This window comes from Galendromus occidentalis, unplaced genomic scaffold (genome assembly GCF_000255335.2).
Source record: "Galendromus occidentalis unplaced genomic scaffold, Mocc_1.1 scf7180000075830, whole genome shotgun sequence".
NCBI classification, from domain to species: Eukaryota; Metazoa; Arthropoda; class Arachnida; order Mesostigmata; family Phytoseiidae; genus Galendromus; species Galendromus occidentalis.
The window spans coordinates 177768-191968 of record NW_003803820.1 but is presented as its reverse complement, the minus strand read 5'-3'; the positions used below and the strand labels follow the sequence as shown (position 1 = coordinate 191968).

Genomic DNA, 14201 nt, shown 5'->3' with positions numbered 1-14201 from the left:
CGATTTTCACGAGTTTCAATCCAGTCGGTATTCAGGGACCGATGCATGTACATACCGACGCCTTCGGGGAAGAACTAAGGGACCGAATCTCTGCTTGACTCATCCCTCCGTTCCCCCGGAAAACTGGGGGCGCACTCGAATAAGTTCGTCGATTCGGACAGTCTTCTCTATTTTTCTCCGTCAATGAACATGGCTTGCCCCTTCCCGACCGTGGAAATGCATACACCGCAACCAATTAGTGCAACAAAAAGAATCGATTTCCAGGAGGACTACACTATCTCGCCTCCTACGCCGGCTTCTCGATATTCGGCAGATATCGCAGCTGAAAGAACCGATTTTCATAGGACAAGCTCATCTCGCCTTCGACGCCTGACTCTCGACATTCTGACTCCTATACATCATTCATGGTGGTCTTCCTGTGCGCCTCTGTATGGACATTTTTCTGTCATCAAAACTCGACTGTCTCCTCCCATCTAGCGCTCCCTCAACTGCCGATGAAGCCATCGCGTACCCAATGCCTGGATTACCGAGCTTCTCCCCAAGTGTTTGATCAAGTCAGGCGCGTTGAGAACCCCTTGAATCCTGAATCTTCCGTCGCTGTCGATGGTCGTCCCCGACTCTATGCATGCGCCCTCAGTTACGAGCTGGAAAACTTCTCTGGTCGCTCCGGGCCTATTGCGGCTTCTACGGTGACATGGAGAATCATTTGGCGACACGAAGTTAGACGAGCGGCGCGGCGGAGGAAGTGACGAATGGGAGTTGAGGGTGCCCTCCCTCTCGAATTGATTGGCGTCTCCGCGAGGATAACATGCCCTTGCGTAGTATTTGTATGAATCCGAGTTGAACAACGGAGTTCAGCGATCACATGTATTTTACCGAAAGACTCAATCCCACATGTATGTACGTCTGAGGAAAATAATCTCCCTCCGGTATCCGAGGTCTCGACGGTGCCATCTCTGACTTCCGCACCAGCTCCACACATGGGGCCGACCTCCCCGAGACGTTCTCCAATGTAAGGGCGTTGGCGAAAAATCCACGGAGGGGTTGCTTTGTCTCGCCGAAGCTCGTGGTCAGCACTGAGCTTATAATCTGCCTCCTTGGCTGCCGCATATCGCGGACATACTGAGGGTCGTTTCGATTTCTTTCTGTTCATCGCGAAACGCAATAGAGGTCGGTGAATTTCCTTCTGTGTTACGGTCCAGGAGAGATCCAATTCAAAAATCTGACTGAAGAACTCGATTTTATTGAGGTCCCAAAGAAAGAAAAATTTCCGAAACGAGTATCCCTGGAATCTTGCCCGAGTCTTGACTCTCGGAAGGAATGTTCAAGGTTTTCTGTCGTCTCGATGCCAAAGTCGCGATTAGACTCTCGATGATCAGCAATCCATCGTTGAACTTTGGAAGGCGACGTAGAGATCATTGTGCAAAGGGCTGAATCTGTCCACCGAGAAATAATGCGGTAGCATTCAGAGTCTCATCGCGAGATGCGAAATATATTATTTGTAACGCACATTTCCTTGCGAATATATTATCGTTGCCGAACACGTCTGAATCAATACCATATCTTGTTCACTTATCGTTAGATGGATCTAATTGTGCGTCCGACTCATCGAGACTCGATGAGCTCGGATCCTCCACATCTATCCTCGATAACTTGATGCGGCAGTCTTCATTGAATGCGTTCGATGTAGCCATATCCAGAGTGAAGCGTTCTCGTCCCCGGAATTTGGGGAATCCCGGTTCTGACGATGCTTCTCCGATAAGTACCTACTCCTCAGGGGCGTTCATCGCTCCAACGAAGCCACGCCATGAGCTTGATCGCCAGGCCGTCGCTTTCGGCACTCTGGAGCTCATTCCAATATTCCGCTGTGCATCCCAGACATCCCGGGTCTTTGAAACATACAATACTTCTCATTCCCAGAGGGATGTTGAGCAAACATATCGACACGGACTTCGCACTTCGCCGTATTGACTCCTCAAATGGTCAGTCTCCTCATAGTCGACGGTGAGACGAAGGTCGGAGACTGACTTAGCTTCTTCCAATCGAATGTATACCAGGAGCAGCTACCATCAAACACACTATGTCATTACACCTCTCACGTTCACACTCGGAACACTCTCTCATTCACGCTAAGCTGCTTATTATCGAGTACCCCAGTGCCTGTGTCGATTTCCGGGTCGCACAGCGCCTCCTGTGACTCGTTGCGCCGCCCACCTATAAAGTCGATTCGCTGCTAAATGAAACTGCGCTCTTGCGCAAATCGAGCTCAGTTGACCACACTGCGTTCGTACGCCGCGATTCCGGATGCGCAAGACGGTTGTCGGACCGAGAATGGGGCTCCACCCAGGTGCTCATGATATTGATTAGAGGCAAGTATAGTAGTAAACAAGCCGCCGCTTGTGCGATTTGATGGAGGAGCTGTCGCTGCTTGCGTCTATTTCACTGAGCAATTGATTCACCTGACGCGGTCCATCCTGAGCTCTCTTTGCGATCTCACGTTCGGTCAAGCGGGCCAATCTGTAATCGCTTCGACTCGTCGTCGAAGAATGGCTGCTGCTTGGTCCGAGGTCTGTTCTGGCACGAGCTAAGCGACGCCTCCCTCTGATATAGAGTTCTGAGGCTAGGTTTTCAGAAGGGACGGCCGCACTGACCTGAGATGACACAGGAGACGATCCTCGACTACTGGAGCTACAGCAGCTGACAGCTTGATACAAAGTTCCCGCTGTCTGCATTGGGACACGACTATATCTGTCTCTTGAGTTCGAACACCCCGGACGAGAATTGGCTCTACAGCTCCCGGAGTCTGTTCGCTGGCCTGGTGTGAAATTTGAAGTACGCGGGAACGACTCGAATGAGCTGTTCTCGGCTACGAATATGGGCAGTGTTCTCGGCGCTTGACAATTATTCCCCCGATGCATCATGCTCCTCGAGCAATGAGGGAATGACAAAGCCTTCTGAGAAGCCTCGGCGGGAGTGCGCTTCGGGGTTGCAAAAGGGCCACGGATTTCGGATGGAGACGCTTCATCACCGATCTTGTCAGCGCTCTTATCCTCCAGAAGGCGAGGTTCCTGTTCATGACTGCAGCCAGGCCTAGCTCCGGATGCATCCGACGGTGCACACGAAATCTTCGGGAACTCCTCCTTCAGTCTTTCTGAGAACGCCGCGGTAATTTCGTTCAGGAGGTCAAAGCTGGATTCGTATATCCTATAGGAGAAGGCGCAAGATTTGAAGTCTTGAGGAAAGTCTTGCGGATGAGAATCGGAAATTTCGGCGACGGTCGGGGCTCCTTGAGGAGAGACATTTCTCGATGATCTCGCTGAACTTGCCAGAGATATCGTAAGTTGATGAGCGAACTTCGCGACGCCACGCAGCTTATTAGCTAGCGCCCCCATTGATTTCGATCGGGTCACATCGTCGTCAGGTTTTTGATCAAGACTCTGCCTGGAGAATTTCCGCCGACTGAAGAGTCTAGAGCCATCAGAATGTGCTGCCTGAGCTCCTGGGCTGATACAATCTCTCGGAGAACCCGCGCCACCGTCCCTCGGTGGTGAGACGAAGCCAGATCTGCTCTCCTGCAAGCCGTCTGCCGCAACCATTTCGGATTTCCCCGGTAAACTGACCTGACGCTTCGGTTTAGGGATCGGGTTGATAACCTGATCGGCAGCGTGGACGGGCGACATCCTCGCAGACTGTAGAGCTCTGTGGGTTGAGCTAATTGCTCGTCCGAGGAAATGACCGTCTCCCGAGTCGCTAGAGATCCGTTGAGATATCCTCGTCGTGGTGCATTTCGGGTCGACATCGCGTCGCGGAATCGATTGTAGGGAGCACCCCTTCCTTGAATTTTCAACGCTCGACCTTCCAATGTCTGGCAGTTCGACTCCCACAAGAGCCGCCGCCGATATTTTTGAGGATTTTCCCTTGTTTCGAGTGAAATTTGTGGCGTTCCGTGAGTTCTTGTTCGATGGTAGCTGCGCACGTTACGCGTGGAGCAGATCGTGCGAGCCTCGACGCGATCTCGAATCCGGATCTGGAGTTGTGCTTCCAGAGGGTGTAGCCGAACGGGACGTGTCTTTAAGCTTCGCTTGCATCTGGGCCAGCATCTCCTGCATTTTTCGGAGCTTCGGAGGAATACGAGAAGGTTATTTTGAGCGCTTCCCTAGATTCTAATGAGCTTGAATGTCTCGGAGATGCCCCCCTGACGGGGCGGATCAACCCTTCCATTATTGCGGAACACTTACCTCAGCCTCTTTCTCTTGGAGCAGTCTGTCTGCATCGGGGATTACCGGTACCACGCCGATGTCAGCAGCGCTGGCTTTTCCACAGGTTCGCAGAGTCTGGATGTATTCAGCTCGATAGTTTTCGTAATGAACGTCCCGGGTGACTTCTTTGAGGTCTTGCATGTGCGAACTACATTGGAAACAATGACTTAGAGGAATGCTCCCGAATCCCAAAGGGGCTCTCTAGGCAGACTTGAGCTGATAGCACTAATGACAGACAGTCATCCGGTACACGAATACATCTTCGAGTGTTTGCTCAACTTCATTCATTCGACATATCTCTGCGAGACATCCGGTCAGACTCTCCCTTCTCAAGGAAAATCTTCGCAATCCAGGGCTTGATTGGATGTTGGCTTTCCAAGCGACGGCATTCCCGGCTCTTGAGAATCGGACTTTCTGAGACGACTATTAATTGAACTCTTCTCTCTCCGTGACGTCGATCGATTGCGGCTCAAGCTTCGCGGCACTCACTCATTCATTCTGATGATGAACAGCGAGCAACTACTTAATGGACTCAAAGGCACTCAGGGATGGAACGTAGTACAGTGGGTTTATCTTGGGTTGAACGGTAGATGCCTTCACGCCTTTTAGACGGAAACGAGTTGGCTCTTCTGGGGATAGTGAGCTCCCATGTCTCAATAATCCCCCCGAGCTCTGCCATTCGATCTACAGATTCTGTTTTAGAATTTTCGTCAGGAGCTGCAGATTCTGTCTATTGTCGTCATTCCCCGCAGAGCGGCTCGGAATCAAAGGGGAGAAATTCAATTTTCTTATCATAGGTTTCCGCCCCGTCTCCGTTCTATCAATCGGTTTGGGCGCACGAAGGGAGGAGGACGACCACAACAATGGTATAGTAGCAGGGGAAGCGGGATCTTCATGGGCCTTTGGACGGACGATGCTGCGGATCATAATCTCTTCCTCCGGGTGGACTCATCTGTTCTCACCGATCGCAGACCGAGGATCGAAAGTGTGGAGTGCCTTTGGTTCATTACTTTGCCAAAATCAAAAGCGTGAACATTTTCCCAAGAATTTTGGATGAGGACGGTACGACCTTGAGGAAAAAATTCAAGAATTCGAGGGGAATGACAGCGGGAGGGCGGAAGTGGGCGAGCATCTACCTGAACAAACCCATGATAATTCTGCAGCGAGCCAATCGCCGTTCAGGGCGAGACCGCCGGACGGACCAACATCCGAGGCGCGGACGAGAATTGAAATATACGTCAGTTAGTGGATCCGAAGTCTCTCCTGAGGCACAGTTCAGTCCGGGGGACTCCCAATGAAATGAGCCGATAAGTGTGATCGATCCGTACGGAAACTCGAAGCAAAGTGATGCCTCAAAAAATGCCACCATGAAACACGATATACCACACCATTCCGCATTTCTGTTCCGCGAACCCCTGGAACACTCGGAATCGGAACAAGCCTAGAAGACTCACCTGATCAAGAAGGTTCGAAGCTTGAGGAAGTCCGAATGCTTCGGATTTTCAACTTCCACAACGCCCCAAGGGTAGATCCTGCCGCGAACTTTTCTGCCACCAACTTCTACGACTTGGCAGCTGGAAACCACGGCGAATGGTATGCTCTCCTGTGTAAGGAAGAATCAGGCATTTGGTCGCTACGTCATCGAGAGCCGGAGTTGGGACAATCCTATTCATCCTGTATAGTGTTCGAAGCTTGGAAATTCCCAGTGAAACTCCCCGGAATGGATTAACAGTCAAAGCAAAGGCGACGTGGTGCACGAATCATCGAAAGGCTTCAGAAGCGTCCGTGGATCTCATGTGGGGGTGCAGTTTTGATTTGAGAACGTGACTGATGCGAGAGCGAGGCTGTGTCTCTCGATCGGATAAATGAGGAGAATGTTCGGCCTCGCGCCTTCTACAACTTCAGGCCGGTAATCACCTTGAGGTCGCGGTCTGTAGTTTTGAGTTCTTCGTCTTCATCTTCATCACACTCCGGCAGCTGATAAACCCGGATCTCATGGGATTCCAATTCCTTCATTATGATCTTCTTCAGTTCTGCAGCTTCTTTTGGTGATAGCGTATCGGCTTTAGCTATCACTGGAACGATGTTGACCTGTGACGAAATTGGAATTAGTGTCCCATGTAAGGGTGCCGATTCATAGACGTGTGTCCACCGAGCAGTCCATGTGATGGCGAACGTACTTTCTTGTGGAGCCGTCGCATGAATTCGATATCGAGTTGCCGTAGACCGTGTCCCCATGGCGGTATGAAGTAGAGACAGCAGTGCACCCGATTATCGACGATATTCTTCCGATTGAGGCCGCTCTCATCACGGAAGAACTGATTGAACTGCTCATCGATATACTTTTCGATTGCTCGCCATGAATCGTCACTATTCAGCGCATCACCGAAGCCCGGTGTATCAACCACAGTGAGCCGAAGACGGACACCTTTCTCCTCGATCTCCATGGTTTTCTTCTCGATGTACACTGTGCGATGAACTCGCTCTGCAATAGCGTCACACTGAGCCTGTGTCTCTGCACTATCTTATCCTCCAGAGTCGATATGGGAGAACATTTTATCTGACGTGAGTTTCGAGTCTTCTGGGAAAATTAATCAATCGAATCACTCACCATCAACTGAGGGTTGCTTGCGTTCTTCGTATAAATCCATGAGAAAGAGCGAATTGATGAGGGTGCTCTTCCCCAGACCTGCTTCCCCAACGACCATCAGCGTGAAATCGAAACCCTTCTTGACCGATTTTCTATGAACCTGCTCCGGGAGGGTGGCAAAGCCGATTTCGCCCTGGAATTCATCCCATTGGGTTAGCTCGGATGGGGTCTTCGGATGTGGGGAGTTCCCGAGCTACGACCACTCCCTTAGAGTCTGCGCAAACAGTCCAGCTTTGCGATTTATGCGCATTCCGAGGATCGGATTCAGAGGCGGGAAATGAATTGCATGCAAAGAATCTCTCGTTTCTACTATCAGATAATAGCATAAATTGGTAGAATGTGAGCCCGAGGCTTATCGAATTCGTCCGTTCTGTCGTATCTTTGTCCAACATTGAGGTACGCACTCGATGTTCTCCGGAAGGCATCTTCATTGCAACTTGAGGGCAACAGAGGATACGCGGCAGACTCCTTCTTCGCCCAGTTAGTTTCACCTTATGTTGAATGCTTATCGGAGCACCTATTCACTGGGGACACAGATGACACAGGCTGCCTGACAGTTTCTCTTGATGGCAGACGAGCAGAATTGTTCGCGAGACTTATGTTCCCGTCGGTTGTTTGTTCTCGGTCCCAGCCAAGCAAGTAATCATCCAACTGCTTTGTCTTCTTGGCTGTCTAAGTGCGGGCTGCCATAGAGCCAGCGATGTAGTCGGAGCGATGCAGCATTGGAGGAGCCAACGCCGAGCAAGCACTGCACAGCTTCCGCCGCTTCGTTTGGCGAGAGAGAACCGCTGTGGTGACTTTGGGAGACGAGAGAGAGGCGCTCGGGCGGGCACTCAGAGCGGGCATATTCAGTTCGCTTCAGAGCGAGCGTCGTAGCCGAATTCTCGGGAAAAGAGGAGCGCGGCAGGCCAAGGGTCGGCGAATTTTTCGGTAATAACACGATTTATTTCCGAGAAGTCTTATATCTTGGGGTCCCAAAAACTTTGCGGTCACAACCATTTTTGTGCTCTCACCTCCCATCCCTCGACGCCAGTTTGTCCCGTCCACGTACGTATGGAAAAGACCCAGGTGATTCCACGCTCAGATACGTTCTCTTGTATACCTAGTCTAAGACGATAGGAGATGCGGGCAAAGGAGCGGGAGTTGAGATATTGAGAGAGACAGACAGAGTTGCGTATGCTGACGATCTTCGGAAGCCTGCGGCAGGTATCATGCCGGCGTCTGCGAGAGATTTTGACCCCCCAACAAATTCTACAATTCCCAGAGCCCGTGATATGTACGAACGCCGACCTCCTCCTCCAGACCTACCCTGAGCCATGTCATACCTACAGATATATATCCTTATTATTCAGGTAAATAAGTCACCAAGATTCATAATATCACATTGAATTGAATCGATATCGGCATTATTGCGTTGGATCCCTATGTCTTAATCTCTGTCATTAGCTTCCCAACGGAATGATTCAGATTCTCACTCCCCCGACTGATCAGACTCAGAGCGAATCCGACAGTCGAAATCCCGATGAACATAGAATTCTATGTACCTGGTTGACAAGCGTAATAATTTTTGATCGATTGTGTATTGGAGGAGAGCAGGTCCTACACAGTGTTCCCGGTCAAGGGCAGGGAATCGTCATAATCATATCGCTCCTGCGATATGGCTCATCCCTCAATTTAATCGAATTTAGCGAAATCTCAAAGTTTCGAAATCGATCCTGTTCAGACGAGTGCGATATCTCCGGTCGATAGGCGTGCCGACGATGCGATGGCTCGATACCATGATGAAACTGTGGAGCTCATCGAGCAGATGGTTTCATGCATCCAATCCGATCGTCCTTCCTGAGATATTCTGGGGATGATCATTATCATTTTGATATGGTTTGCAATATCCAAGTTCTCCATGAGGCCCCCCTTTCCGTTGATTCAGACGTCAGTGTGGGCAGGGAATAGGCGAGCGGGACGAATCAAGATCCACGGTATTCCGTATTCCTTTGACCATTTATTGAAGCAAGCATATAGACTCAAATGAATGTGAATTATACGCGCTTGATAAAGAGGATGCGAGACGAAACCCATTCTTCCCGGATGGGAGGACTCATGGAAGCAACCGTGTTCGACTCGGGAAGAGATTTTCCGTCTCGTCTATGACAGAGAAGCTCCGAAGTCCATCCTGTCGGAAGGAAGCTAATGAATAATGAATCATCGCAACCTCCTCGAACAAATTGCCTCTTGGCGGGTACAGGATGTGCGCGTTCATTCCTCATCGTCCTCAATTCCAATCGACTAATTGGAGATGGTGAATCAAAAGTCTCTTTTCTTCAGGGCCCATCAACTAGACCCATCCGTAAAAACTTATCACAAAAGCATCCTCAAGACTCGGCTGATCCTTTACTATCAGAAAGTCGACGCCGACGGCTCCCTGACCTCGGTTCTCGAGCTTGAACCAGGCTCGAAGCGTGCCTTTGCCTCCCAGCGACGTCGTCTCCAAGGAGTACGTACAGTAGCAAGAGATATTCGTGTTCTCGATCGCGTGCCCATGGGTTCGTCTGTTCTCCCGCTCAAGTAGAATTGGTAGCACGGTTTCTTCATGGTTCGAATGATCAAATCAAAGAACCGCCTCCGGCAGCGATAAGAAATACGAATAGGTGTCCATCAGGAGCGGCTTCCCGACGCATGCACTGCGAATGGAAAATGGAGGCTCTCTATCGGAGATCTCATGCCTTATCGACCTGAGCCATTGATGTCGTCCGCTCTCGATAGTAGATTTCTTCCGTTTCTTTATCACAAAGTAGGAGCAAGATTCCACCAAATAAGAAGATGGCAGCTCCCCACCCAACGCCATAGGCCCAACCGAATTCCCAAACTTGTCGATTGGAGTCCTCGATTTCAGCCGCGAAGCAAGCTGGGTACACGACCAGGGCGATCAGGATGCAGAGCACTGAAAGTAAGGTGAACATTCAGATTGCTTAATGAATGAGGAAAATCAGCTCTCGAAATATTGTCGTTCAAGTGGTGAACTGAAGCCTGTTGGGCGGTCGAGTTCATGGACGATTGTTCATACTCACAAGCGCAAACCATCACGTAGAAAGCCAGTCGATACAGCATATATTTACGCACAGGGTTCCGGGAACAGAGTCCGAAACCTGTCATGAGGGTGGCAGCGATGTCACACAGAAGGGTGATCACGCACAACGCCGCTGCGGCCTGGACATACGTCACGTTTCGCGCGGCGTAGCAGCCCGGACCAACCTTGAAGGATCCGAGATAATTCCATGATTCCGTTATTTTGTTAGCTCAACGCTCCGGCACCCGATACACACAGAAGTCCAGTATAGTACGATATTCACCTCAAGACCGAAAGGCAGCGGCTCGAGAGCCCCTTCTTCAATACATTGTTCCCAGAGGCCTTGCCTATACTTCTGAGCGACGAGCCATGATGAAGACAGGATACTGAGCAGCATCAGAAGCGTCACGATAAGTCCGCAAATGAAGGCGAACACCTTGAGAATCGGGAGCGGAGGTAGGTTAATCACGAGACCTTTTCCCGAATACCCATGGAATCTCTAGTTTCCCTTCTCACGCGTATACCTGCTTCATAGTACATGTGTTGATACAAGTCGTGAAACAGCAGCATTCTTTGTAATCGGGATCCCCGAAACTAGGATAAGGGCTCTCATGAGGCAGAGCAGATAATTGATGCGGAGGCAATATATGCCTCGGCCGTGCCAGCGGAGAGACGAAGAGAACTCTGCGTGAGCAATCGTGATGATTCGCCGTAGAATGACCAAGTGAGCTATACGTCGCCGGGTAACCTGCTTCTGAGAAGATGACCTGCGAGTCCATCCTGTTTTCGCGCCGGACTGAACCCCTTCACCGAGAGACAGTACGAAATCGGCTCTTTCTCAAGCTTCCTGCAGGACACTATTGCTGTTTGATGTGGAGATGGAGATCCCCGTTAAAGACCGCGGTCCTGGACTAGCGAACCTCCAGGTGTTTCGATCCTCCGGGGACAACGGTCGGATGCGGGATAAGATGAGCAGGCCTGCCCAGGATCCTTCGTTGAGCGCCGAGAGATGCCGTGAACGAGTCCCGACTGAGCCGTGGCGGTACTTATCGATAATTTCGTGGTTGACAGAGCTCAGAAGATCATCTTATGCATTTTCCGGGACCCTCTCTTCCCTCGGGTCTAAGATTTTCTAATGGTGTATGGCGGGTCGGACGATTCCGGATCACGGAACAAAACACTTTTCCAATGTGTCCTGACGATAATCGCATATCGTATCGATTTTGATGCCCACTCAGACTCAGATCTCTGGGTATACTCCGGCAGTGATGTAATCGACGCACGACTGGATGCGACACCTTAAGGAGAAATCTACGTCCCGAGAGCATGCACGTGAAGGCTGACTTCGTGTTCACAGGACAGATGAGCGACAGGACGGAGCAGATTCGCTCGAAGGTCTCATTTTCCGAGAGTGCTTCGACCTCCCCACCTGACTGCGGCACCGAGATTTTGCTCACAAGTCCTCTTCTCCACCTCCGACTTCTCCTCCTGCTGGGCAATGCTCTCCTGCCAAAACAAAGCTCCCAAGTGTGAGGTCCGGCGCCTGTGACCAAGATGGCGCTCGGTCTTCTATTGTTTACCGCCTATCCTGCGAGGGGCGATCGGGAGCGAAAGGAAATTATTCCAGTATCTGCTCATAGCGCGGGCTCCTCGTGCTTTCGCTTCCCGGCAGTCTCCCGCAGCTCAGTTTGATCGCAACTGAGGGAGTGTGTCCGCGCAGAGCCGTAGGACCGATCGTCTTTCAATAATTCATGGGACGGAACCTATCCTAGACGAAGGCCTCAATAACGGCAGAACGATCATCCGGGAGCAATCTACTGGGTCACGCTCCCAGCGACCGTTCAAAACTACATTTCACCAGATGAATACTCACTTTCAGAGGTCTCACGATGTGAACGGTCTCTATCGTATTTGCCGATGGCTCTGAGTGAGACAGTCTCGCTGACATCGGTGGACCCATGGCGAAGCTGAAAGAAACCAGAGGTTTAATATCCAAAGCGGTGGTGTAACGTGGCGAAGCGGCGCCCGGGGCATTCTTGAGAATGTCGCCCCTTCTCAGGAATTCCATTCCACATGCGAAAGCCTTTCTGAAACTTGCGTTTGCTTACACGCCATCACCGGTAAATGCGCCCGACCCCGAAAACATCCTGGAATTTGATTTTATGACATTGACATTTCTATGAAACTTCCCGTTTTTTCGGTTGCCACCGCCGAAAATGGCGCCCTTAAAACTGGTCGGAAAAATCGCGTGCGGGGCGGTCCGCCCTTCTCTGAGCTATGGCAGTGATTCAATGACATACACGAGCCGCGGGAAGAACAAGGGGAATGGTAGCACCTTGTCCCAATAGCAGTGAGCGTTAGAATGTTGTAATACGTTGTTTGTGAAGCTCATGTCGGTCAGACCGCGATGAGAGCTATGCTATTGCGCCGACATAGATTTCTCATAGAAAGATATCGTGTAGACCGACACTCCACGGCGGCAGGTCTCGACATTATCTGTCCGTTCGCTAACGACGGAACACTCACTATGGATACATTCAAAATCTACCCCGGGGGATGGCTCGTGGAGCTTCCAGAACTTGACGTCGCTGCGCCGTTTTGGAGAACTTAGTCAATGCATCAAAACTTTGCTAGCATGCCCCGATGTATCTGAATTGATGCCTCCTTTCGCTGTGAATTCGGCGATGCCGGTTGATTGGGTACTACTCACCACTTCGGAAAGTGGGAGACGGAGTGTCGCCCACGAACGTCACTGAAGTAGGGAAATCACATTGGTGGTTTCTTCCCGAATGCCCTTCTCCGAATCTTGATCACAATCCGAAAACAGATTCCCGCAGCTTGCGAGACTGTGAGCAGGGAAATGGGCCCCGTTTGAAATAGCCAGATAGCGAAGGGGACACTCAGGTGGCGCGAAGAACGACACAGTCAGCCAGTCAACCGGCGAGAAGCGCCAAGAGGACCGGGTGAGAGCGGAGTAAGTCTGAGATTCGGACCGCTCGGTGCCATCGTCCCGCACGAGACGGACCAAAAGCTGGTCAGAGCTCTCGAAAGGGAGAGATCGGCTCGCGCTCTAAGAGTGAATACCATTTTCTGCGAGAAGCGACCTAAGAGCGACGAAAAGAGAACGGCATTGCGTCGAGCGCGGAAACTCAACACCGATGGGCGCTCACCTTTTTCCTGCCATCACGGAATTCGGAACCGAGATGAACTCCCGAAGTTCTGAACCCCCCTCTGAGCAATCGTCACCAGCGAGCTCTGATCTCAACGGTCGTCTTCGATGCCGGTGCGCATCGACGAGAACACGATAGTCTAGCCATCTCCAGTCAATAAATCATATCTACTTATTTCATTGATAGGAGAAGATGCTAGGTGCTAGATGCTATGGTGCTGCCAATCACCGGCAAGCCGAGGCTACGAGTTTTGTGGACCCGGCCTAAGTAGACTTGCAACTCGCCATTCACTCATGCATTTCCCAAGTCAAGCTACCCCATCGTACCTCCTCTCGTATTCGAAACGTCAAAATGCGCTCGAGCACTCCGCGACGCCCCGGAACCCCAGCTCCGGTGAAAATTGCGTGGTGGAGCTGTGCTCTGAGATTCACTTCTCACTCAGTACGGTTTCGCGTATGCGGAAATTCTCCACAGAAATGATCCGCGAGCATGCTCGCCGGCAACGAAGGGAGCTCGCGAGAGAGCGCGTCGAAATCAGGACTTGGAGCCGTCGAATTTCGAACAGGTACAATCCGCGAACGACTACAATGTTTCACGAAAGCTCGAACCGACTTCACTGTCCAACGCCTAGTGACCTCACCGGAAGACTTCCTCTGATCGCTATGAGCGGCTGAAAATGGGCCAGGTATGTCGGTGGAGCGCTGGAACGCCATGACTGGCCCTGTTAGGGTAAGCGAGCGTCGGCATCGCGTCGTCGTCGCTGCTGAGATCGACCGTCCTCCACCGCTTCCTCATGATTGAATAACAGGCGGCTCGCTGGTTAAAGACAGCAGGTAGTATGATAATAATAATTTGATCGTGAACGCCCGAGAATCTGTCGTGGACAGCAGTCGAGAGCTACGCGGAGAGATCGTCCTCTCGAGCCGTCGACTCGACGGATGAAGCATCGTCCTGATCGATTCAACTACTGTCGACTTGGACATCTAGTCGTAACGGATAAATGTCCGATTTGACAGGAAATCTTGCCGACGTAATCAGAAATCGCAAGAACCGAGGCT

General features: G+C 51.1%; 2 protein-coding genes across 2 annotated transcripts; both read right to left on the bottom strand.

Annotated features, from left to right (window-relative positions):
• Positions 1-3977: 3977 nt before the first annotated feature.
• Septin4 (septin 4) lies at positions 3978-7631 on the bottom strand. The gene is made up of 8 exons (XM_029112982.1): positions 7314-7631; positions 6871-7042; positions 6440-6744; positions 6177-6350; positions 5714-5862; positions 5396-5416; positions 4239-4407; positions 3978-4118 (listed from the first exon to the last, which is right to left on the bottom strand). Exons 1-8 carry the CDS (start codon positions 7338-7340, stop codon positions 3978-3980), a joined length of 1158 nt encoding a protein of 385 aa, XP_028968815.1. The 5' UTR covers positions 7341-7631.
• Positions 7632-9623: 1992 nt separating this feature from the next.
• On the bottom strand, positions 9624-12041 carry LOC100903012 (transmembrane protein 47). Its single transcript, XM_003738195.1, has 4 exons — positions 11847-12041; positions 10257-10409; positions 9975-10158; positions 9624-9847 (listed from the first exon to the last, which is right to left on the bottom strand). The coding sequence occupies exons 1-4, from the start codon at positions 12039-12041 to the stop codon at positions 9624-9626; spliced, it is 756 nt and encodes a 251-aa protein (XP_003738243.1).
• Between the last annotated feature and the right edge of the window lie 2160 nt (positions 12042-14201).

Excerpts from the sequence above, each read along its gene's own strand:
- Septin4 (XM_029112982.1), bottom strand. The coding sequence starts at position 7,340 with ATGAAGATGCCTTCCGGAGAACATCGA. Across the intron at positions 6,351-6,439 it reads TGCGACGGCTCCACAAGAAA|GTCAACATCGTTCCAGTGAT; the intron begins GTACGTTCGCCA and ends ATTTCGTCACAG. Across the intron at positions 5,863-6,176 it reads CTACAGACCGCGACCTCAAG|GAGAGCATACCATTCGCCGT; the intron begins GTGATTACCGGC and ends TTCCTTACACAG.
- LOC100903012 (XM_003738195.1), bottom strand. The coding sequence starts at position 12,041 with ATGGAATTCCTGAGAAGGGGCGACATTCTCAAGAATGCCCCGGGCGCC. Across the intron at positions 10,410-11,846 it reads ACATCGTGAGACCTCTGAAA|GTGTTCGCCTTCATTTGCGG; the intron begins GTGAGTATTCAT and ends CCGATTCTCAAG. Across the intron at positions 9,848-9,974 it reads CTACGTGATGGTTTGCGCTT|TGCTCTGCATCCTGATCGCC; the intron begins GTGAGTATGAAC and ends CCTTACTTTCAG.